Genomic DNA, 26,113 nt, shown 5'->3' on the forward strand with positions numbered 1-26,113 from the left:
TCTGAATCCCTGGGTCCCAAATAAACCTTTTCTCCTCTGAAATTGTTCTTGTCAGGTCTTTTGGTCAGAACAATGAAAAAGTTGACTAAAACACCATCCATCCAGAATCCAACACAGAGGTCCCACTAAGGTGCCACACCTGAGGACATCAGCCAGTGTCTGCCTTTACAGCCTGCAGAGCCTTAGTCAGCACCATTATATTAGGGCTCAAAAGCATTTAATGTACACCATGGAGTCTTATTTAACAGCACCCGGGATTAATAAACTCAAATGAACTGCAAAGGCTGTAGGACAATTCATATGTCCTATCTCCTCCAGTCATACTCTGTCTACCTACATTTACTATCCATTTAATCCCTTTAAGTGGATTAAGGCACTTGGGATTGGGCTCTTAGAATCCTATCATTTTGACTGAACATTCTTGTATTGTCTCACACACATGCTTTGGGCAGAATTCCTCATATCTAAACAACAATGGACACCCTTGTATTCAGATGGTAAGTCTTGGAATTCTCCAGTATAAGTCTTGAACATGACACCCATGTGGAAATCCCTGGAAGCTTTGAGAGATTTTTCTCTCATCTTCAGGCGCTTGGGTATCTTCCTGAGATTTCTATATATGCATATTTCTTATTCATCAGATCTGATTAGCCTGATGCCATTAATACCAGGATCATTACTAACCTCTGCGGGGCGCCCTGAATATCCATGTCATTTTCAACTGCATTGTGATAAAGAGCAAGACAAGTCACCTAGCCTGAGGTCAAGACAGCAAGTTAATACTGCTTTTGCTTCCACATCAACTGAACCCACTTCTGCCTCTCTTTCTTTGGGGATTCTGAAGTTTTATTTCCCATTTTAATTCCTACACAACCCATTTAAGAGATTAAGTTAATCTATTGTAACCAGGCAGTCTCACTTGTATCACTTATTGATGTGATAGATCTTTTGGTCATCCACCAGTAGAATTCATGATCCACGTAGTTTTCTGAAGGTGAACCTAATGAATTTCCTGGAAATAATAATGAGTTCAACTCAACTTCATTTACTAAGTCTTCCAAGGTAGTACTAATTTCTGGTTTTGAGTTCTTAGATTTCTTAGGGGATAGTGGTGATGGTAAGGCTCATCCACAGCTTTCATTTGGTCTATCCTTTTATAATATTCTTACTCTGGCCTGGTGTGGTTGTGTAAACCTCTAATCCAAGTGATTCTGGAGGCTGAGGCATGTGGATTGCAAATTCAAATCAGTCTCAGTCACTTAGCAAGGCCCTAAGTAACTTCCCAAGAATCTGAGTCACCATAAAAATTACCAACAAGCTGGGATGTGGCTCAGTGGTTAAGAAACCCTTGGGTTAATTCCAGTACCAAAAAATTATAAAATAAATATATTCTTAATCTGTGGTTCAAGGAAAAAATGTGCTAGATTTTACATTTGTGAAACAGGTCAATGACTGCAAAGTGTGCCTTTGGACCCTGTAGCAAGAATGTGGGTGCTGGGCCAAGACTCCATTCATTTTCTGACCACTATAGCCATATTATAATGGGAGCTGTGTTGACATTTTGGCATCCAATGTGGTTATCACCTCTGTTCTGTTATCCAATAGCATATGTGGGTATCCAATTTTTCTCTGAGTAAATTGCTCAATGGAAAATCTGGAAATGGACCATAGAGGTTAGTGCTATAAATTTGCTGTGGTCCTGTCTCTTGAAGGAATGGCCTTCTTTTCAAGTAATGAATTACAATTCTAGGATCTGTACCAGGTTGGAGACTGGAGGAAGGGGATCATGATTTTTCCCTGAAACCATTGATCTCATCCTTTCCTCATTGATTCCTAAGCATTTAAAAATATCTATGTGGGATGGCTATAGAAAAGACAGTAAAATCAATGGGACATGTCTCCTATGTTCATGTATGAAAACAAAATCAGTGAAAATCCACATCCTTTACAGATACAAGAATGGGATCCTAATTAGAATATATTATACTCCATGTATGTAGAATCTGTCAAAATACACTCTAATGTCATATATATATATAAAGAACAAATTAAAATTTAAAAAGAAAAACAATACATTTAAATAAAAGAATAATAATATTGAGCAAATGGAAAGAAAATATTCTCACTTCAGCACATCCTAGGACAAATAGCTTCCACCACCAGTTAGGAAGAAGTAAAAGACAGAAAAGACTGGAGTTCTTTATCCCTTTGGCAGGCATACCTCCTGTGACCTAAGAGCTTCCTATGAAGGCCCAAGACTTTGCATCCAAAGCACTGCCCCATTTGACCACCCAACTGGAACACATGAAATGGTGAGCAACGCTATCCACATTCCTAACACAGAAACCATGAACAACAAGGAGGTGGAAGTCACTGGGGCCGCCTCATGGGCAGCCATCCCTTGGCAGTACATTATATGGAATCAATAATCAAAATACAAAATATATGTAGTGAGCTTCTCTTGATCAAAAAATCATAAGCATGTAAGACTAAAATGTATTTTCAGAAATGTATATGTAGGTGGTTAAAGTATGGAGAAAAACCATGGAAATGATATTTCATAAATCCTTCCATTGATACATCTGGTGGAAGGAGTGAGATGGGGTCACGAAAACACATAATAGAGTCTTTCTTGGTGATTGCCACTTTCTTTGGCTGGCTGTGAACTTTGAGAACCTAGATACTTGCTTAGTCATTATTTATTATGATATATGTGTACATCTTGTACACATATCACTATATCATTGTTTTGCATAATAGCAGAGTTTGAAATAACCTGAAGAACAGAATTTTTTAAAATTTTTTTCTTTTCAATGATTATAAAACACCAGGATGGACTCTCACATTGTCACAAAAGCATGGAACATAACCAGTTCCAATTCAGTCCTGAGCACTTCCCCCCACTTCTGTTCCCTCCCTGCCCTCCATTCATCTTTCTTCAATCCATCTGCAGTTTACATTGTTTAAGTTAGTGCCGGGTGGATGCACCTGACTCCAGAAACCACTGTGCCACATCCATGCATGTGCATGTGAAATTTTGCTCAGGTTCATTCTACTGCTCTTCCCTCTTCCTGTCACTTCTTCTGCCTCATCCATCTTCTTTGTGTACTCTACTGATCGTGCTCCTATTTTGATAAATTTCCCTCTTTCTTTTTGTCCCTTCTCTCTTTCTTTATTTTCAACCCCTTATCTTGAATTGGCTACCGCATATCAGAGAACACATTCAACCTTTGACTTTTTGGGGACTGGCTTATTTCACTTAGCATGATAGTCTTCTGTGTCATCAATTTACCAGCAAATCCATAATGTCATTCTTATTTGTGGCTAATACTCCAGTGTGTATAGAGACATACCACAGCTTCTTTATCCACTCATCTGTTAAAGGGCACCTGGTTTGGTTTGCTTTTTTGAATTGTGCTGCTATAAACATTGAGACGGCTTTGTCACCATAGTATGCTGATTTTTATATCTTTTGGAAATACACTGAGGTGTGGAATAGCTGGGGCATATGGTGGTTCCATTCCTTTTTCCCTAAGGAATCTCCATACTGCTTTCCAGAGAGATTGTACTAATTTTCAGACCCACCTAAAATGTATGAATGTTCCATTTCTACCACATCCTTGCAAACTTTTTGATCCTTTGTATACTTGATAATTGCATTCTTGCTAGAGTGAGATGAAATCATTATGCGGTTTTGATTTGCGTAAGATGCTATTGACCTTTCGGATTTCTTCTTTTGAGAAGTGTGTTTAGCATGTTTGCCCATTTATTGATTGCAATAGTTTTTTGGTGTTAAATTTATTGTGTTCACTGTATATTAAGGATTTTAAGGCCTTATATGAGGCACAGATGGCAAAGATCTACCTTTCTGTTGACTTTCTTTTCACACTCTAACCCCACTTACTGAGTTTTTAAATTTTACTTCTTGCACATTAGGAATCTTGGTAAGGATATTGATTCCTGTGCCAATCAGTTGGAGAGTTGGACCTACACTTAATTCGAGCAGTTATACGGTTTGTAGTCCAATTCCTACACTTTTGATCCACATTGAGTTTACTTTCTCAGGATGAGAGATAGGGGTTAAAGTTCTTTCTTCTACATATGAATTACCTGTTTTCCCAGAACCATTATATTAAAAAGGGAATCTTTTCTCCAACATATGTTTTTGGCACCTTTATAAAGGATCACATGACTGTATTTATGTGGGCTTGTCTCTGCATCTTCTATTTTATTCTATTGCTCTTCATGCCCATTTTGATGCCAGTACCATACTGTTTTTGTTACTATAGCTCTGTAGTGTAATTTGAGGTCTGGAATTGACATTCCTCTGCTTTGCTTTTCTCATTAAAGATTGCTTTGACTATTCTGAGTCTCTTATTCTTCCAAATGAATTTCATAACTGCCTTTTCTTGTTCTGTGAAGAATGTCATTGGAATTTGAGGGAAATTCCATTGAATCTATATAGTGATTTTGGAAGTATGACTATGTTGACAATATTAATTCTGCCTACCCAAGATCATCAGAGGTCTTCCTGGGTTATTAGGTCTTCCTCAAGTTCTTTCTTTAGTGTTCCATAGTTATCATTGTAAAGGTCCTTCACCTCCTTGGTTAGATTGATTCCCAAAGGCTTTTCTGTTTTGTTTTGTTTTTAGGTTATTGTGAATGATCTAGAATTCCTACTTTCTTTTTCAGTAGATTCATCACTGGAGTATAGAAATGCAATTCATTTTTTTGAGTGCTCATCTTGTATCTTGCTGCATTTGTAAACTCATTTATGCATTCTAGAAGTCTCCAGGTGGAAGTCTTCTAAGCATAGGATCACATCATCAGTTAACAGAGAAACTTTGAGCTCTTCTCTTCATATTCACATTCTTTTATTTTCTTCTATTTTCTGATTGCTCTGGCTAGAGTTTCAAGGTCTATGTTGAATAGATGTGAAGTTGGTATCCTTGCCTTGTTTCTGGTTGTAGAGGAAAAGCTTTCAGGTTCTCTCCATTCACTATAATGTTGGTCATGGGATTGTCACATACAGCCTTTACAATGGTGAGGTGACTTTCTTCTGTCACTAGTGTTTCTAGTATGCTGTACGTGAATGGGTGCCATACTTTGTCAAATGCTTTTTCTACATCTCTTCGGATAATCCTGTGATTCTATTCCTTAATATTATTTACTTGGTGAATTACATTTATTGATTTCCACATGTTGACCCAAACTCACTCCCTTAGGATGAAATCCATGACCACGGAACACTCTCTTTTAAATGTGTTTTTGCACGTGGTTCCTTAATATCTATCTTTAATATTGAGAAGGATTTATTTTATGTATTTTTTAATGTCTGTATTTTGATTTTTTTTATTGTAAACAAATGGGATACATGTTGTTTCTCTGTTTGTATGTGGCGTAAAGGCATACCATTTGTGTAATCATAAATTTACATAGGGTAATGTTGCTTGATTCATTCTGTTATTTTTTCCCTTCCCCCCACTCCTCCCACCCCTCTTTTCCCTCTATACAGTCCTTCCTTCCTCCATTCTTGCCCCCCTCCCTAACCCTAACTCTAACCCTAACACTAACCCCTCCCTTCCCCCATTATATGTCATCATCCACTTATTAGTGATATCATTCGTCCTTTGGTTTTTTGAGATTGGCTTATCTCACTTAGCATGATATTCTCCAATTTCATCCATTTGCTTGTATTTATATGCAACATTGTTTGGGGCATAAATATTTATACTAATTATATTTTGTTGATGGATGATTTCCATGAGCAGTATGAAGTGACATTCTTTTGGCTCTTCTATTTTATCTGCCTTGAAGTCCAGTGTATCTGATATGAGGAAAGATGCCCTTGCTTGTTTATGAGTTCTATGTGAATAGTATGTTTTTTATCCCATCTGTTCGCCTTCAGTCTGTGGATGCCTTTGCCTATGAGGTGAATCACGCGCAGACAGCATATTGTTGGGTCTTGTTTTCTACTCCCACACTTAGGTTTAGATTGAAGATGTTAGACCATTTTATATTCAATGTTATTATAGACAGAGATTGTATTTTCTACCATAATACTTTATTTCTAATGTTTGTATGGTCTTGATTGTTCCTTGGCTAAACTATTCCTTTTGTGTAATTTCTCCTTAAAAGGGTTTTCATTTTTATATTTCATTTCTTCTTCATAAAACTTTTTATTAATATGTTCTGTATGGCAGGCTTTCTGGTTATGAATTGTTTAGTTTCGTTTATCATGTAAGGTTTACTTAATTTTGATGGGTATAGTATTCCTGGTTGGCAGATATTTTATTTTAGAACTAGTTATATATTATTCCAAACCCCCCAGACTTTCAGGGTTTGGATTGAGAAATCGGTTGAAATCCCATTGGTTTACCTCTACCTGTGACCTGTCATTTTTATGTTGCACCTAGAAAGGTTTATGTACTATAAGAAAATATGTTTAGATAGAATGGAATGATGATATTTTAAGGATATATAGAAATAAAATTAATGGCAACTGGACTTTTACTATACATATGTCTCTGCCTATGTCACTTCATATAAAATATCTTGATTGATTAATATATATGTATATATATACTCTTATTATAGTACTAAATATTTAAATGGTCCTGAGTTTTATTAGAAATAATGTATTTGAATTGAAAATAGGTGGATTTTCCTGTCGAATAGACATGATTATTTTGTCTGTATTTTGATTATATGTTATGGTAATATATGGTAATTCAGATAATCATAGTATATTTTAGCTATGGACACAATGTTTGTTACACATATTTACTTTAAAAAGGTTGTGCACTCAGATGATGAAAGTAACACCTGACAGGAAAAGTCCCTTTTTCATGCCATTCTTTCAAAGATATAGTAATGCAATGAGTCCATGCTACTCAAAGACATAATAAATTCATGGGTGGTGATGCAGAATATTAGTTGGGTCTACCTCATTCAAATATCTGCTTATCTGGGTTCTTTTTCTTGTAGCATTCAATACAGGAAAGGACAAACTGCAGAGAGAGAAAGGTTTACACTAACTCTACACCTCAGGGTCATAAAAGAGGTGCAGTTTGTATAGACACTTGAAAATTGACAAGTATGAACTGATGTAATTTATCCTTTATATTTCACTGGACAATGAGTAAAATTTAGCAAGGAGCACACAGAGTTATGTCTCTTATGTTTTGAGTTACTCCATCAAAATCCAGGGTGTTGTTTACAGTGACTTTCCATGTGCTTCATGCAGTATTCGCCCTGTCACAACCATGTGATGCTGTTTCTTATGGTGTTAGAGTGCTCCAAGTACTAAAGAAAAATATCCGAATTTCAGTCTGCCTTGTAGAAAATTAGTAGATCAGTCCTCACAGATCATGATCACTCTGTGTATGATTCAGATTGCATCAATTGTAATTTGATGATTTTTTTAAAATTTATTTTTATTGTAAACAAATGGAATACATGGTGTTTCTCTGTTTGTACATGAAGTAGAGGCATACCATTTGTGTAATCATACATTTACCTAGAGTAATAGTTTTTGATTCATTCTGTTATTTTTAGTTTTTTCCTTCCCCCACCCCTCCCACCCCTCTTTTCCCTCTATAGAGTCCCTCCTTCCTCCATTCTTGCCCTCCTTCCACCCCCCATTATGTGTCATCATCTGCATATCAGTGAGATCATTCCTCCTTTGGTTTTTTGAAATTGGCTTAACTCACTTAGCATGATATTCTCCAATTTCATCCATGTGCCTGCAAAACCCATAATTTTATTACTTTTAAAGACTGAGTAATATGGCATTGTATATATATACCACAGTTTCTTTATCCATTCATCAATTGAAGGGCATCTAGATTGGTTCCACAAACTGGCTATTGTGAATTGAGCCACTATGAACATTGATGTGGCTGTATCTCTGTAATATGCTGATTTTAAGTCCTTTGGGTATAGGCCAAGTAGTGGGATAGCTGGGTCAAATGGTGATTCCATCCCAAGTTTTCTGAGGAATCTCCATACTGCTTTCCAGAGTGGCTGCACTAATTTGCAATCCCAACAGCAATGTATGAGTGGACCTTTTACCCACATCCTCTCCAACGTCTATTGTTGCTTGTATTCTTGATAATTGCCATTCAAATTGGGGTGAGATGGAATCTTAGTGTAGGTTTGATGTGCATTTCTCTTATTACTAAAGATGGTGAATTTTTTTATATAGCTTTTGATTTCTTGTAGATCTTCTTCTGTGAAGTGTCTGTTCATTTCCTGAGCCCATTTGTAGATTGGGTTATTAGTATTCTTGGTGTAGAGATATTTGTGTTCTTTGTATATTCTGGAAATTAGTGCTCTATCTGAAGTATGAGTGGCAAAGATTTTCTCCCACTCTGTAGGCTCTCTCTTCGCATTGCTGATAGTTTCTTTTGTTGAGAGAAAGCTTTTTAGTTTGAATCTATCTCAGTTGTTGATTCTTGCTTTTATTTCTTGTGCTATGGGAGTCCTGTGAAGGAAGTCTGATCCTAGGTTGACATGTTGAAGATTTGGACCTACTTTTTCTTCTATAAGATGCAGGGTCTCTGGTCTGATTTCAAGGTGCTTGATCCATTGTGAGTTGACTTTGGTGGAGGGTGAGAGATAGGGGTTTAGTTTCATTCTGTTGCATATGGATTTCCAGTTTTCCCAGCACCATTTGTTGAAGAGGCTATCTTTTCTCCATTGCATATTTTTGGCACCTTGGTCTAGTATGAGAAAATTGTATTTATTTGGGTTTGTGTCCACGTCCTCTATTCTGTACCATCAATCTACCTGTCTATTTTGGTGTCAATACCATGCCATTTTTGTTACTATTGCTTTGTAGTATAGTTGAAAGTCTGCTATTGTGACCCCCTGCTTCACTCTTCCTGTTAAGGATTTCTTTAGCTATTCTGGATTTCTTATTCTTCCAGATGAATTTCATGATTACTTGCTCTATTTATGTAAGGTACCTCATTGGGATTTTAACTGGAATTGCATTGAATCTGTATAGCACTTTTGGTAGTATGGCCATTTTGACAATATTAATTCTGCCTATCCAAGAACATGGGAGATCTTTCCATCTTCTAAGGTTTTCTTTAATTTCTTTCTTTAGTGTTCTGTCATTCACATTTCAGAGATCTTTCACCTCTTTTGTTAGATTGATTTCCAAGTCTTTTATTTTCTTTGAAGCTATTGTGAATGTGGTAGTTTTCCTAACTTCACTTTCTGAAGATTCACACTTATGTATAAAAATGCATTGGATTTATGATCATTGATCTTGTAACCTGCTACATTACTGAATTCACTTATGAGTTCTAAAAGTTTTCTGGTGAAATTTCCTGGTTCCTTTAAATATAAAATCATGTCCTATGCAAATAGGGATAGTTTGAGTTCTTCTTTTCCTATTCGTTTCCCTTTAATTTCTTTGGTTTGTCTAATTGCTCTGGCTAGAGTTTCGAGGACAATGTTGAATAGAAGTGGTGAAAGAGGGCATCCCCGCCTTGTTTCAGTTTTTGGGGGAATGTTTTCAGTTTTTCACCATTTAGAATGATATTGGCCATGGGCTTAGCATAGATTGCCGTCACAATGTTAAGGAATGTTCCCACTATCCCTATTTTTTCCATGGTTTTGAACATGAAGGGATGCTGTATTTTATCAAATGCTTTTTCTGCATCTATTGATATAATCATGTGATTCTTGACTTTAAGTCTGTTGACATGGTGAATGACATTTATTGATTTCCAGATGTTGAACTGAACTTGCTTCCCTGGGATAAAATCCACTTGATTGTGGTGCACTATCTTTTTAATATATTTTTGTATGCAATTTGCTGAATTTTTGTTGAGAATTTTTGCATCGATGTTCATTAAGGATATTGGTCTGAAAGTTTCTTTCCTTGATGTGTCTATGTCTGGTTTAGGTGTCAGGGTGATATTGGCTTCATAGAATGAGTTTGGGAGGGATCCCTCCTATTCTATTTCATGGAATACTTTGAGAAGTATTGGGATGAGCTCTTCTCTAAAGGTTTTGTAGAACTCGGCTGAGAACCCCTCTGGTCCTGGACTTTTCTTTGCTGCTAGGCTGTTGATGTCTTCTTCTATTTCATTACTTGAAATTGTTTTATTTAAATTGTGTATGTCCTCCTGGTTCAGTTTAGGTAATTCATACGTCTCTGAAAATCTGTTGATGTCTTTGAGATTTTCTTATTTGTTGGAGTATAGATTTCGAAAATATCTTCTAATTATGTTTTGTATTTCACTCGTGTCTGTAGTGATATTTCCTTGTTCATTAAAATTTTAGTAATTTGAGTTTTCTCTCTCCTTCTCTTTGTTAGTGTGGCTAAGTGTTTATCAATTTTGTTTATTTTTTCAAAGAACCAACTATTTATTTTATCAATTCTTTGGATTCTTTCTTTTTTTTCAATTTCACTGATTTCGGCTCTGATTTTAACTATTTCCTGTCTTCTACTACTTTTGGTGTTGGTCTGCTCTTCTTTTTCTAGGGCTTTGAGCTGTAGTGTTAAGTCATTTATTTGTTGATTTTTACTTGCTTTGTTGAATGCGCTCAATGAAATAAGTCTTCCTCTAGTACTGCTTTCATTGTGTCCCAGAGATTTTGATATGATGTGTCTTTGTTCTCCTTTACTTTTAAGAATTTTTTTTATTTCCCTCCTGATGTCTTCTGTTATCCATTCATCATTAAATAGCATATTATTTAATCTCCAGGTATTAGAGAATTTTCTGTTTTTTATTCTGTCATTTATTTCTATTTTCAATCCATTATGATCTGATACAATACAAGGTACTATCTCTATCTTCTGGTATTTGCTAATAGTAGCTTTGTGGCATAAAATATGGTCTATTTTAGAGAAGGATTCATGTGCTGCTGAGAAGAAAGTGTATTCCCTCTTTGTTGGATGGCACATTCTATGTATGTCCATTAAGTCTAAATTGTTGATTGTGTTATTGAGATCTATGGTTTCTTTATTCAATTTTTGTTTGGAAGATCTATCCAGCGGTGAGAGAGGTGTGTTAAAATCACCTAGTATTATTGTGTTGTGGTCTATTTCATTTCTGGAATTGAGAAGGATTTGTTTGACGTACATGGATGAGCCACTGTTTGGGGCATAGATATTTTTGATTGTTATCACTTGCTTTTTTATGCTTCCCTTAAGCACTATGTAATGTCCTTCTTTATCCCTTCTGACTTGTTTTGGCTTGAAGTCCACATTATCTGATATGAGGATGGATAATCCAGCTTTTGTGCTGTGTCCTTGTGCTTGGTATGTTTTTTTCCATCCTTTCACCTTTAGTCCGTGGGTATCTCTTTCTATCAGATGAGTCTCTTGCAGGCAGGATATTGTTGGATTTTTCTTTTTAATCCAATCTGCCAGTCTATGTCTTTTGAATGAGGCGTTCAGGCCATTAACATTCAGGGTTATTTTTGTGATATGATTTGTATTTTCATTCATTTGACTCATTTTTGTTTTTTGACATGATTTGGTTTCTCCTTTATTTGGTTATTCCTTTAGGCTAGTTCCTCCCATTGCTGATTTGCATTGTTGTTTTTCATCTCTTCCTCATGGAATATTTTGCTGAGAATGTTCTGTAATGCCGGTTTTCTTTTTGTAAATTCTTTTAGCTTTTGTTGATCATGGAAGGATTTTATTTCATCGTCAAATCTGAAAGTAAGTTTTGCTGGGTATAAGATTCTTGGTTGGCATTCGTTTTCTTTCAGGGCTTGGTAAATGTTGTTCCAGGCCCTTCTAGCTTTTAGGGTCTGGATTGAAAAATCTGCTGATATCTGTATTGGTTTCCCCATGAATATAATTTAATTCTTTTCTCTCACAGCCTTTAAAATTCTGTCTTTATTCTGTATGTTAGGTATTTTCATAATAATGTGCCTTGTTGAGGGTCTATTGTAATTTTGTATATTTGGAGTCCTATAAGCCTCTTGTACCTGGTTTTCCATTTCATTCTTCAGATTTGGGAAATTTTCTGATAGTATTTCATTGAATAGATTGTTCATTTCTCTAATTTGTTTCTCTAAGCCTTCCTCAATCCCAATATTTCTTAAATTTGAACGTTCCCTGATATCCCCCGATTCTTGTAGATTCTGTTCATGATTTCTTACCATCTTCTCTGTTTGGTCAGTTTGTTTTCAAGATTAAATATTTTGTGTTCAATGTCTGAGGTTCTGTCTTCCAGGTGTTTGATCCTATTGGTTATGCTTTCTATAGAATTTTTAACTTGGTTTATTGTTTCCTTCATTTCAAGGATTTCTGTTTGTTTGTTTGTTTGTTTGGTCAGGATCTCTAACTCTTTATTGAAATGATCTTTTGGTTCTTTTATTTGCTCTTTTAACTGTTGATTGTTGCAATCATTTAATGCCTGCATTTGCTCTTTCATTTCTTCCTTCAATGCCTGCATTTGCTCTTTCATCTCCTTGTTTGCTTCCCTTATTTTTTTAATTGTGTACATACGTTCTGAACTCCCTTTCTGACATTTCTTCTTCCATGCAGTCATTGGATTTTATTTCTATACCATCTAGGTTTGTTTCAGACATTTTCTTCCTTTTTTTTCTCATATTTCTCAGGTATCTACCCCTCTCATAGTGAAACTCTGGGATATTGCAGATTTCCTCTATTGAGTAATATTGTGTCTGTAGATTTCCAGTAATTCACCTCTTAGCCTTCAGTAGCCTGAAGTCTTGGAGGAACTTGATAATGCTGTACTCCACTAGGAACCTGCCCCTCTAGGGGTGGTGGGCTTCAGGTGGGCTATATTCCCTGTCATTGGGCAGAGGCATCTCCATTTGTTGACTGATGGTCAGCCAATGGGGGCCTAGACTGCAGACTGGGGCATGTCTGATCTGGGTCTGTGTCTCTGGTTCTAATGCCCTGGTGCGAAAGCCTTGCCCAGCAGGGAAGATTCACTTGGTGGGGAATTTTCCCTGGGCCGCTCTCTTCTGAGAATTTCCCTTTGGTCCAGAACTATCACCTGGATTGGGAAGACTTCCTCTGCGATATTTCCAGGGGTACTGACTTACCATCTGGGCTGGGGAGCCTGGCCCTGTGTGGGACTCCCTTGCTGAACAGCCCTCCTCTGCTACGTTCCCTGGGGACCAGAGCTACCGCCCGGGCCTCGGACCCTCACTCTGCATTAAAGCCTCTCACTGTGCGGCCCTCCTCTGCAATGCTCCTGGTTGATTGGGTTCTCAACTCCTGCAGGGGAGTCTCACTGGGTCCTTCTACTCCATGAAGTTCCCTGTGTTTCGGGACTACTCCCCTATCTGGGGAGCCCAACCAGTGGGAGAGACTGACCCGGTGGCTCTGAGTTGTTGGTCTGAAGTATCTCAATAAATCCTCTTCTTGACTCCTGGGTCTTGTCAAAGGTCCTCTAGCCTCCTGTAGGTGTCTCAGGAAGGGAGCTGCCCTTCCAATGATGATGGCCATGCCCTCAGGAATAATTCAAAATGTCTGCACCAGACTGTAAAGAAGACACTGGCTATCTCCAGGGTGCAGGCGGGCTGGTTCATCTGTTGGCTTGCTCTGCGATGGCGACAGACCTCAGCGTGGTGGTTGGGTGGGGTTGCTCTGTGACGTCTGTCTTCAGCCTGGTGGTTGGGCGGGTTGGCTGCCTGCTGCCTTGCTCCGCAAGGCAGGCGGGTGCATGCTTTCCTGCTACCTCTGTGATGCAGGCAGCCTCACTCACCCAACAGCTCGCTCTGCGACTGCAACAGACCAGTGTTGGCACCATTCTCAGTGCAGGGGTTAGGCGGGGTCACTCAGTGATGTTGTCTGTCTTCCGCCTGGTGGTTGGGTGGGTTGGCTGCCCGCCACGTAGCTCCACAAGGCGGGCAGGTTGAGTGCCCACCAGCTACCTCTGTGATGCAGGTGGCCTGACTCACCTGCCAACTCAATCCGCGACTGCCAATTTGATGATTTTTGTGCTGGAAATTTCAGTGGAACACACCTGAGTTCATTGAGGCAGGAGGATCACAAGTTGGTGGCCAGCCAGGCAATTTAGCAAGACCAAAAGAAACTTAGCAAGACCGTGTTTCAAAATATAAAAGAAAAAGTGCTGGGATGCAGCACTTAGTAGAAAAGACCATTGGGTTTGCCACCACTATGAACTAGAGAAAGAAAGAAAGAAAGAAAGAAAGAAAGAAAGAAAGAAAGAAAGAAAGAAAGAAAGAAAGAAAGAAAGAAAGAAAGAAAGAAAGAAAGAAAGAAAGAAAAGGGGAGTGGAACAGGTGGAGAGAGAGGGAGGTGGAACCAAAGTCAGAAGAAAAGTAAACAGGAATGCGTATGGCCGTACCACTCCTGTCCTGCCGAAGTCCCCTGCCTGTCTTCCCACCGTCCGACCGTGGAAGGAAGGTTCTGATTCCTGTCTCCTGAGGAAGGAAGGACAAGAGGGATTGCATTAGTAACTGAATTATGTCATCTCTTCTTCCCCTCATGACAACCATCGTATCTGAAAAATTTCTTATGCCAATGTCCATTAATTCAAAACTTCTCTGGGCAGAGGGCAGGCATTGGCCATTCTTAATTTGCCCCATATGATTACAATTGCAGTCAAGGTCAAGAACCACTGCTTTTGGACCTGTGATTGTTCAGACTTGGGCCTATGAGGCTAATGTACAGTGGCTTTTGACTTGTGGGAAAATGTTTCTGTGAAACTTCCTAAATGTATATAGAAAACTTTCCCCTAATAATCAAAAAATTTTAGCCTGTTTCCTTCTGCCTTGCTTGCATATCAAATCAAGTGAAATATTTTGATACTCAGGACATGGGAGTATTTAACATGTTACCACCATAGACCAATTGCTCTTTGCTATATATATCCTTATGTAAATAAAATCCTACACCTTCCATAAATATAAATTAGACTGGCAAGATCCAAGATGGTGGACTAGGGGTGACTGCATCTCCCGTCACTCCAGAACTCAGGTTTCAAGAAAGGGAGGTATTGAGAGACTCGGACCAACATAGAGCCATGGGGTGAGTCTCTCCCACTGGGTGAAGCTTGGCCCAGGCAGCAGGCCCCGACAGTGGCCTTCTCAGAGCAGGGCAGGGCAGCGAGAGTCTTCCCCAAGCAGCCCTGCTCCCTCTGGTGGCAGGTGCGATCCACAGCCAGCTTCTAGGAACAGGCCCACCCAGTGAGAGCTTTTCTACACAGAGCCAGCCCCAAATCCTGGACCCAGCGGTGGGCCCCAGCCTGCAGGCACCTTCTCGGACCAGGGCAGGGCAGTGAGAGACTTCCCCAAGCAGCCCGGCTCCTTCCAGCGGCAGGTGTGATCCACAGCCAGGTCCTCAGAGCAGACCTGCCCAGTGAGAGCTTTTCCACACAGAGCCAACCCCAAGCCCTGCACCCAGTGGCGGGTCCTGGCCTGCAGGGGGCTTCTGAAAACAGGGCAGTGCAGTTAGAGGCTTTTCCTGGCAGCCCGGCTCCCTCAGGCAGGGGAAGGCCCTGTCAATAGCCAGCTTCTAGGAGCGGGACTGCCCAGTGAGAGGGTTTCCACACAGAACCAGCCCCAACCCCTGGACCCAGTAGCGGGCTAGGGGCAGCTTTCTTTGGAAGCACTGCATTATCAAGTTTCTCCAAGAATTCAGGCTCCTGAAGGTTGGGAGGTGATATACTGGAAATCTACAGGGACACTATAAGCCAATAGAGGAAATCTGCAGTATCTCAGAGTCACACTGATATCTGAGAAAAGAAGGAAAGAAAATGTCCCAAAAAACCTAGATACTATATCAATAACACCCAATGACCGCACAGCAGAAGAAATGTCAGAAAGGGAGTTCAGAATGTACATAATTAAAACAATAAGGGAAGCAAACAAGGAGATGAAAGAGCAAATGCAGGCATTGAAGGAAGAAATGAAAGAGCAAATGCAGGCATTAAATGATTGCAACAATCAACAGTTAAAAGAGCAAATAAAAGAACCAAAAGATCATTTCAATAAAGAGTTAGAGATCCTGACCAAACAAACAAACAAACAAACAGAAATCCTTGAAATGAAGGAAACAATAAACCAAGTTAAAAATTCTATAGAAAGCATAACCAATAGGATCAAACACCTGGAAGACAGAACCTCAGACATTGAACACAAAATATTTAATCTTGAAAACAAAACTGACCAAACAGAGAAGATGGTAAGAAATCATGAACAGAATCTACAAGAATCGGGGGATATCAGGGAACGTTCAAATTTAAGAAATATTGGGATTGAGGAAGGCTTAGAGAAACAAATTAGAGAAATGAACAATCTATTCAATGAAATACTATCAGAAAATTTCCCAAATCTGAAGAATGAAATGGAAAACCAGGTACAAGAGGCTTATAGGACTCCAAATATACAAAATTACAATAGACCCTCAACAAGGCACATTATTATGAAAATACCTAACATACAGAATAAAGACAGAATTTTAAAGGCTGTGAGAGAAAAGAATTAAATTATATTCATGGGGAAACCAATACAGATATCAGCAGATTTTTCAATCCAGACCCTAAAAGCTAGAAGGGCCTGGAACAACATTTACCAAGCCCTGAAAGAAAACGAATGCCAACCAAGAATCTTATACCCAGCAAAACTTACTTTCAGATTTGACGATGAAATAAAATCCTTCCATGATCAACAAAAGCTAAAAGAATTTACAAAAAGAAAACCGGCATTACAGAACATTCTCAGCAAAATATTCCATGAGGAAGAGATGAAAAACAACAATGCAAATCAGCAATGGGAGGAACTAGCCTAAAGGAATAATCAAATAAAGGAGAAACCAAATCATGTCAAAAAACAAAAATGAGTCAAATGAATGAAAATACAAATCATATCACAAAAATAACCCTGAATGTTAATGGCCTGAACGCCTCATTCAAAAGACATAGACTGGCAGATTGGATTAAAAAGAAAAATCCAACAATATCCTGCCTGCAAGAGACTCATCTGATAGAAAGAGATACCCACGGACTAAAGGTGAAAGGATGGAAAAAAACATACCAAGCACAAGGACACAGCACAAAAGCTGGATTATCCATCCTCATATCAGATAATGTGGACTTCAAGCCAAAACAAGTCAGAAGGGATAAAGAAGGACATTACATAGTGCTTAAGGGAAGCATAAAAAAGCAAGTGATAACAATCAAAAATATCTATGCCCCAAACAGTGGCTCATCCATGTACGTCAAACAAATCCTTCTCAATTCCAGAAATGAAATAGACCACAACACAATAATACTAGGTGATTTTAACACACCTCTCTCACCGCTGGATAGATCTTCCAAACAAAAATTGAATAAAGAAACCATAGATCTCAATAACACAATCAACAATTTAGACTTAATGGACATACATAGAATGTGCCATCCAACAAAGAGGGAATACACTTTCTTCTCAGCAGCACATGAATCCTTCTCTAAAATAGACCATATTTTATGCCACAAAGCTACTATTAGCAAATACCAGAAGATAGAGATAGTACCTTGTATTGTATCAGATCATAATGGATTGAAAATAGAAATAAATGACAGAATAAAAAACAGAAAATTCTCTAATACCTGGAGATTAAATAATATGCTATTTAATGATGAATGGATAACAGAAGACATCAGGAGGGAAATAAAAAAAATTCTTAAAAGTAAAGGAGAACAAAGACACATCATATCAAAATCTCTGGGACACAATGAAAGCAGTACTAGAGGAAGACTTATTTCATTGAGCGCATTCAACAAAGCAAGTAAAAATCAACAAATAAATGACTTAACACTACAGCTCAAAGCCCTAGAAAAAGAAGAGCAGACCAACACCAAAAGTAGTAGAAGACAGGAAATAGTTAAAATCAGAGCCGAAATCAGTGAAATTGAAAAAAAAGAAAGAATCCAAAGAATTGATAAAATAAATAGTTGGTTCTTTGAAAAAATAAACAAAATTGATAAACACTTAGCCACACTAACAAAGAGAAGGAGAGAGAAAACTCAAATTACTAAAATTTTAATGAACAAGGAAATATCACTACAGACACGAGTGAAATACAAAACATAATTAGAAGATATTTTCGAAATCTATACTCCAACAAATAAGAAAATCTCAAAGACATCAACAGATTTTCAGAGACGTATGAATTACCTAAACTGAACCAGGAGGACATACACAATTTAAATAAAACAATTTCAAGTAATGAAATAGAAGAAGACATCAACAGCCTAGTAGCAAAGAAAAGTCCAGGACCAGAGGGGTTCTCAGCCAAGTTCTACAAAACCTTTAAAGAAGAGCTCATCCCCATACTTCTCAAAGTATTCCATGAAATAGAATAGGAGGGATCCCTCCCAAACTCATTCTATGAAGCCAATATCACCCTGATACCTAAACCAGACATAGACACATCAAGGAAAGAAACTTTCAGACCAATATACTTAATGAACATCGATGCAAAAATTCTCAACAAAAATTCAGCAAATTGCATACAAAAATATATTAAAAAGATAGTGCACCACAATCAAGTGGATTTTATCCCAGGGAAGCAGTTCATATGTGACCATGGGAATTCACTGTTTCTACATTCTATATTCTCTCTCACTCCCCTGAAGCAGTTGAATGAATATGATACCAGCAATACTTTACACCACAGCAGATGCACCAGCATGGTGATGACCCCCTGTGAGGACATAGCCTGCCTCCTCATGATGCGGTAAACACATAAACCAAGGACCATGATGTGGAGCTATGTCTCAATAGTTACAAGGCACCAATACAGAAAAAAAAAAAAAAAAAGCATTAAACATCGACCTCTCTAACTCATGTACCTAGTGATGCTTCCCAGGAAGTTGGTGCTCCTTTACTGTATACATTTAGTCTCCTTGGAAGTAAGTGTTCTGGCTACAGAGGTGAGGAAACTCCAGGGGACAGAGCATGAATGACATTGCAATGAAAGCTATGGCTGTTACCTGATCACGTTAGGCTTCTCATGTTGTAGACACTCAAGCAATGAAAGAAACTATTCCCGCTGGTAAGTGACCTCATGATGAGGAGAAAGTGGCAGCACTGTTTTGAAGAACAACATATTTAGCATATATGTGACCCAAGGGTTTATCCCTCTAATTTCTAGTTCCATGCTCAATTGCAAATGGGCAAATACAACAGTTACAGTCCCACCAGGGTCAGATCTCTGAGGGTGAGACCAAGGTGACTTTGTAGGCAAGACAACTAAAATAGCAGAAATCCTTCATACTGACTCTTATAAGATAACTTCCTCAAATAATTTTGTCTAATGAGTTGGGGCGACTTTATAAGGGAAATGGGTCAATGGAATGGACCATTGGATTCTCTACTGATAGAACATTATCTGAGATATTCCTCCATCTTCAAGTTTGTTGTGCATACAAAACACTTGGCTCATACTGCTCATGGGCTCTGTTCTCCAGGATAGATGCCACTTCCTCTAGAACATTCTGCCCTCTCTGTACCTAACCTCATTCCCTGAGGTCACCCACAGCTAGTGACACCCAAGCAGGAGTGCTGCTGTCCAACCAACTCACCTATATGAGAAGCAGACATATGCTCCCTCTCACTCTGTAGAGCTTTCTGGAAAATCAGAGTGGGTGGAAATCACACAAACTGTTATCTGAGGTAGTCTAACTTGTCTCCCTCACTTCCTTCCAATTTTTTTCTCAGAGCATTTTTCATTAATCATTCCTGAAAAATAATTTGTTTCACATTCTGTTTTAGAGGGCCCTGATGAACACAAATTAGAGGTGAAGCATCTTTATGCACAGCCTCATTTCACAAAGCCTAGGGTGGTTACTCCTTGAAAGAGTTAGGAAAGTGGTATTGTTGCCTATCCCTTAGATCCAGTGATGTAGAGAAAGAAAGCATTCAAGACTACTCTAAAGGATGCTATGAAAAGGACTGGTAAGAAACAGTCACTTACTCAGAAGATTTATCAATTTGGTGTACAGTCCAACCAGGCACTGACCATGACAATAAGGCCACCATCCATACTGCATGAAAAGTTGTTCAACAGCACCCACGACGCCAAGTCTGGATACCCATGTAGACAGTCACAGATACAGAAGTTTGGGAATCAATAGTTTATTTGAAAAATGATCACAGGAAACCTTGGCAGGACCACAGAAAGTGCTCCAAGCAGGAAGGGAAGATGGTAGAGAGTGATATATTGAACAGAAAATTCCTGGAGGTAGAGGAACTCCAATCCCGCTGAAGAACTCTGGTTGACCAGAAAGCTCACCCAGGGGGAATCTGTGAAACTGTCACCATTCACTGTCTGAACTCTCTTCCTGGGAGCTTTACCCTTCCTGGCCAGAACTTGCTTTTTATCCAGAGAAAGTCCTCAGGCAGGGATGTCCTAGGGCTTGCTTTCCAAACTGTCTTCCTTTATTAGCATCAGATGCTGATAGAGCATCTCATAGAGTACACTATGTTCTTTCAATCCATAGAGAGGGACTATCAGAAAACGTGATAAAAAATGATAAAAATTCAAAAGAGACAAATAAGGAGACACAATAGATTTCTGTTTGGATGCCAGTAAAATTAATATTTATTTAAGATGTAGAATTCTATTCACATAAGGAAATATAACAGGGCAATTGGTTCCATAGGGGTACATGAGAACTGAAAGACTGACAGAAAATGAAACTTCATTTCATTTGGGTGATAGATGTAAATATGCTGCAGGAGGGCCTATCCATTTGGAGACCAAATTCCATCAAGCCATCAATTGGAATGAAGATTTGTAATTGGCCTGTGCTGACTGGACCCTGATATGGACTCCATCAATTATGCTGGTTGTTGAGCAAGAGGGGAGGGCAGGGGAGGGTGCTGAGCAGCAAGAGAAGCAGAGCAGGAGGATAGGAATGAAGTGATGGGTGAGCTAGCAGCAGGTGGGCTGGCAACACAGAGCCTAGCAGCAGCAGCTTGGGCGGCAGCAGCTGGACACACAGCAGCAGGGGCGGCAGCAGGTGGTCCTACAGCAGGTGGTCTGGAGGCAGGTGGGGCGGCAGCAGCAGGAGCCACAGCCACTGCATCCACCACAACCACTGGAGCCACCACAGCCACCGCATCCACCACAGCAGGGGCTGCAGCAGCAGCTGGGGCGGCAGCAGGTGGTCCTGCAACAGATGGTCCTACAGCAGATGGGGCGGCAGCAGCAGGAGCCACAGCCACCGCACCCACCACAGCCACTGCATCCACCACAGCCGCTGGAGCCACCACAGCCACTACACCCACCACAGCAGGGGCTGCAGCAGCAGCTGGGGCGGCAGCAGGTGGTCCTGCAGCAGGTGGTCTGGCAGCACGTGGGCTGGCAGCAGCCACAGCCCTGGCCGGAGCAGCAGGATCCACAACAGGAGTTGCACATGGTGTCAGAGGCTGGAGGTTCTGGGGATGTTTCCAGGAAGGTGGGTTTGGAAGGACTGGAGTCCTTTTCACCCACATCCCCTTTTATACCCTGCCAAGTGGTTCATGTCCACACATAGAACATCCTTGTGTTTACTACTGTTTATTGTAGTAAATAGGCAATTATCAAATTAGGCCTGTGTATTTCTGGTTTCATTTTCACTTTGGATGGAAAACATGATTTCTTTTTCCTCATGTGTTAGGATTCATTCTTCAGTTCCTTCTGAGTCATAGGTGATATTTCTTTCTTGTGTTCTCTTCCTAAAAAAGAGATGTCACATGCCATGCTATGTACTCTGGAACTGAGTGTCAGTGTGCATAGAACATCATGTCAGTCATTGGGTGATAATGACTCCTGTTTTTATGTCTGTGGGCAGAAAGGGATAAAGCTGACTTTTCATCCACTGGCTCACTCTTTCTAGCCCCTGGTGGGCAAAGAAGTTTAGAATGTGCAACATGGGAACTCTGGATGAGAACACAAAGGCCACTTGGACTCATGTCCCCCTCATGTCTGTCATAAAGTCTCTACTAGATCTTTCCTGGGATGCATAGAACTTTTGTGACTTTGAAAGCTAGTAGCAATTATTGGAGATTTTTCCAGGACAAAAATCTCAAAAATGAATTTTTAGGGACTTTGGGGTGATGTTGATTATAAAAATCAGCTACAACATGGAATTCAAGTTCCTCAACTCTCTACCTGGGGGCAAACTGTTTCCTTTCCTGTTATTGTGGTTTGAACAGAACATATTGACTCATGTCTCCTGTTTCCAAGACTCACTTGATGACTGCCCATAGATGCCTGATGCCCACTGCCCCTTATGCAACTCCTTGAACATCTGCGTGCTGGTTCTCTGTGCTGAGTTGCTTGTCCCTGAATATGCAACATACACTCCTTTCTCATTATTCATTTATTATTCATTTTTGAGGCCATTGATTGGATTTCACTCTTTAAAGTTCATTTCACACACACACACACACACACACACACACACACACACACACAGAGAAAATCAGAAAGTAAAGAAAACACTTATCTAGATCAATGGATGTCATCTCTTGCATAATCAGAGTGTGGATAGAAGAAAATCTTACAAGGTACAAAACTGCCAATGCATAAATCTAGGTGCAGACATTCCTAACTAACCGTTTTCTTATATTTCAAAAAATTTTTTCAGGTGCAAGAGACAAGTGACTGCTCACAAGTAGAGATAAACAAATAGGACACAACAAATTTCTCAACTCAGATCCTGAAATACTGGAGGGCTTGGAATAATATATAACTAGTTCTGAAAACATAGATGCCAACCAAGAATGCTATATCCATCAAAATTAAGCTTCTGATCCAAGATCTCCCATGATCTTCAGTAGGCAGAATTAATATTGTCAATATGACCATAGTACCAAAAGCACTATACAGATTCAATGGCATTTCCACCAAAAATCCCATGACATTTTCCACAGAACAATAAAAGGCAGTTATGAAATTCATTTGGAACAATCAGAGACTCAGAAGAGCCAAAGCAATCTTTAATGAGAAAAGCAAAGCAGAGAGTCTTGTCAATACCAGGCCTCAAATTATACTACAGAGCTATAGCAACAAAAACAGCATTGCACTGGCATCAAAATAGACATGAAGAGAAATAGAAGATGCAGAGACAAATCCACATAAAAACAGTTATCTGATCTTTTTCTAAAGAATCATGCCTTTACTGATGTAATTTTTTTTGCCAGTAATATATTTGATCCATAGATGGTTGAATTTATAGATGCAGAACCTGCCATATGGTGTATATGCATCTAAAAATGTGGGTGGTGGTAGTAGTGGTGGTGGTCGTGGTGGTCATTGTGGTGTGTGAATATAGACATGGAAGATGATGAGTAGGAACTAAATTTTTATTTTTCATAGATAATATGAAAATTGAAAAAAATCAAAAGGTAGAAAATATAAATATGTCATTTATATATATGGAGATAAAGAACAAAAGAAGCATAAAATAATTATATGATGTCACTTTTGAGAAAGAGATGAAGTGGGAGGAGATAGAAAGTTACCATTTTTGGAAATAAGTCTCTGTTAGTCAGCTTTGTGTCACAGGACCAAAATACCTGACAAAAACAACTTAGAGTAGGGAAATTTGGGCTCATGGTTTCAGAGGTCTCAGTATGTGGTTGGCCGAGTCCATTGACTGGGTTCAATCCCTGGAACCAAAAAAAAAAAAAAAAAAAAAAAAAAAAAGCAGGCAGGTAAATAGGGAGTTGGGTCAAATTGAGAAGACAGGACTTGAGCATTTTACATGGGAGGTGTTGACTCAGACACTCTAAAGGAGAAAGTCCAGGTACCTTTGGAGTCAGGACACATTACGCTAGATGTGGCATAGCATTTGTACTTATGGTTCCCACTGTGCAATTTTATATGATTCAAGTCACATATGCAATTTGAGTTTTGGAAGCAACATTAAAATAAAAGGAAAGGATCATCTTTAAAAAAAAAGAAAGGATCATGCCAAAAATACATGTTGGAGAAAACAAGGCCTTTTTAACAAATGGTTCTGGATATAAGGAAAATCCACATGTAGAAATATGAAATTTAACACCTATCTCAATCTACACAAAAGTCCACTCAAAGTGGTTCAAAAGCCTAGGAATTAGACGAGAAATCTGCAACTACTTGGATAAAATAAAGGTTCAACTCTCCCACAGGTTGGCATAGGAATCAACATCTTTACCAAGATTCCTAAAGCACAAGAAATAAAATTGAAGCACCAATATGTGGGATGAGAGTGTGAAGAGAAAGCCAACAGCATGGGAGAAGATCGTTGCCACCTGATCCTCACATAGGTCATTGATATCCAGAATACACAGTGAACACGATAAAATTAACATCAAAAAACTATTAACACAATCAACAAGTGGGCAAAAGAACTAAACAGACACTTCTCAAAAGAATAAATGCTAATAGCCAATAACCAATATAACTCCAGAAAGCAGTATGGAGATTCCTTAGGGAAAAAGGAATGGAACCACCATATTCCCCAGCTATTCCACACCTCAGTGTATTTCCAAAAGATATAAAAATCAGCGTACTATGGTGACAAAGCCACCTCCATGTTGATAGCAATACAATTCAAAGTAACCAAGTCATGAAACCAAACCAGGTGCCCTTCAACAGATAAATGGATAAAGAGGGTGTGGTATATCTCTATACATACTGGAGTATGAGCCATAAGCCATAAAGATAAATGACATTATGGATTTGCCATTCAATGGATAGCACTGGAGACTATCATGCTAAGTGAAACAAGCCAATCCCCAAAAATCAAGGGTCGAGTATGTTCTCAGATATGCAGAAGCTAATCCAGGATAAGAGGTTGAGGATAAAGAAAGAGGGAAGAAAAGGAAGTGAGAATTTTATCAAAATAGGAGAAAGATCACTAGATTAGACAAAGAGGATGAAGGAGGAAGAAAAAGTGGCAGGAAAAGAGAAGAGCAGTAGAGTGAATCTGAGCAAACTTTCACATGCACACGCATGGATGTGGAAGAGTGGTTCCTGGAATCAGGTGCATCCACCCTACACTCATTTTAAAAATGTAAACTGCAGATGGATTGAAGAGAGATCAGTGGAGTGAAGGGAAGGGTACAGGGAGTTGGGGGGAAGAGTTGTGGACCAAATTGGAGCTGGTTATGTTCCATGCTTTTGTGACAATGTAAGGGTGCATCCTGATGTTTTGTATCATTGAGAAGAATGAAGAAAAATGGAATTATGGCATATGTTGGTAAATGGATAGAGTAGGAGAATATCAGGCTAAGCAAAATAAGCCAAACCCAAAAAACTAAAGGACAAATATTTTCTCTGATATGGTGATGCTAATTCACAATAAGGGTCAGGGGATACTAGGGGAAAATAGAACTACCTTAGTTTAGGTAGAGGGGAGTGAAGGGAGGGGAAGGGGTATGGGGGGAGGGAGGATAGTAGAGTGAAACAGACATTATTACCTCATGCGCATGTATGGCTGCATGACCAATATGAACCTACAATATGTGCAATCAGAAAAATGAGAGATTATCTTCATTTATGTTTGATTTATCAAAATGCGTAAATGCATTCTATTGTCATGTATAACTAATTAGAACAAAGAAAAAATTAAAAAGATAAATATTTCAATTCTCTTGGTTATTTCAAACTGTTATTTTGCAAAACACAGATATAGTGAAAAGTGTACAAGGAGTACACTTATAATATAATAAATAACAACTAAGCAAATATCTATGCCCAAGCAAATATCTATGCCCTCAAAATTCAAGGCCAACAAGGGAAAGTGGCAATCATCAGGAAAGATTCTTATATGTCTTTTCTTGACCCCGTCTCCCTCCTACCACTATGAAGTATCAATATATGAATGTATGAAATATCCTTTCCATGGCTTTTCTTTGAACTTTAACCACCTATATATATGTTTCTAAAATTACATTTTAGTCTTACATGCTTTTGATTTTTATATCAATAGAAGATACCTACACATATTTTGTATTTTAATTCTTGACCCCGTATTATATGCTAGCAAAGAATGGTGCCCTTAAGGCAGCCCCATTGATTTCCATCTCCTGGTGATCATTGTTGGGGGCTGCGCCATGTTGATCACATCGGCAGCAAGGAGGTTAATTGACATAAGCACACTCAGGTGATTTTATCGTCCAC

The 26,113-nt window shown here is 38.9% G+C and overlaps 2 protein-coding genes across 9 annotated transcripts in view; one reads left to right on the top strand and one right to left on the bottom strand.

Moving 5' to 3' along the window:
• The window catches only part of LOC306657133 (uncharacterized protein), a gene marked incomplete at both ends in the record, with an annotated part of 516,259 nt that overhangs the window by 331,945 nt on the left and 158,201 nt on the right, over window positions 1–26,113 (top strand). The window lies entirely within an intron of this gene.
• On the bottom strand, window positions 20,924–21,379 carry LOC306657429 (uncharacterized protein; the record flags this gene model as incomplete). Its single annotated transcript, XM_079133405.1, has 1 exon — window positions 20,924–21,379. One exon carries the CDS (start codon window positions 21,377–21,379, stop codon window positions 20,924–20,926), a length of 456 nt encoding a protein of 151 aa, XP_078989531.1.

The sequence above is a fragment of the Sciurus vulgaris genome, assembly GCF_902686455.1.
Source record: "Sciurus vulgaris genome assembly, chromosome: 3".
Classification (NCBI taxonomy): Eukaryota; Metazoa; Chordata; class Mammalia; order Rodentia; family Sciuridae; genus Sciurus; species Sciurus vulgaris.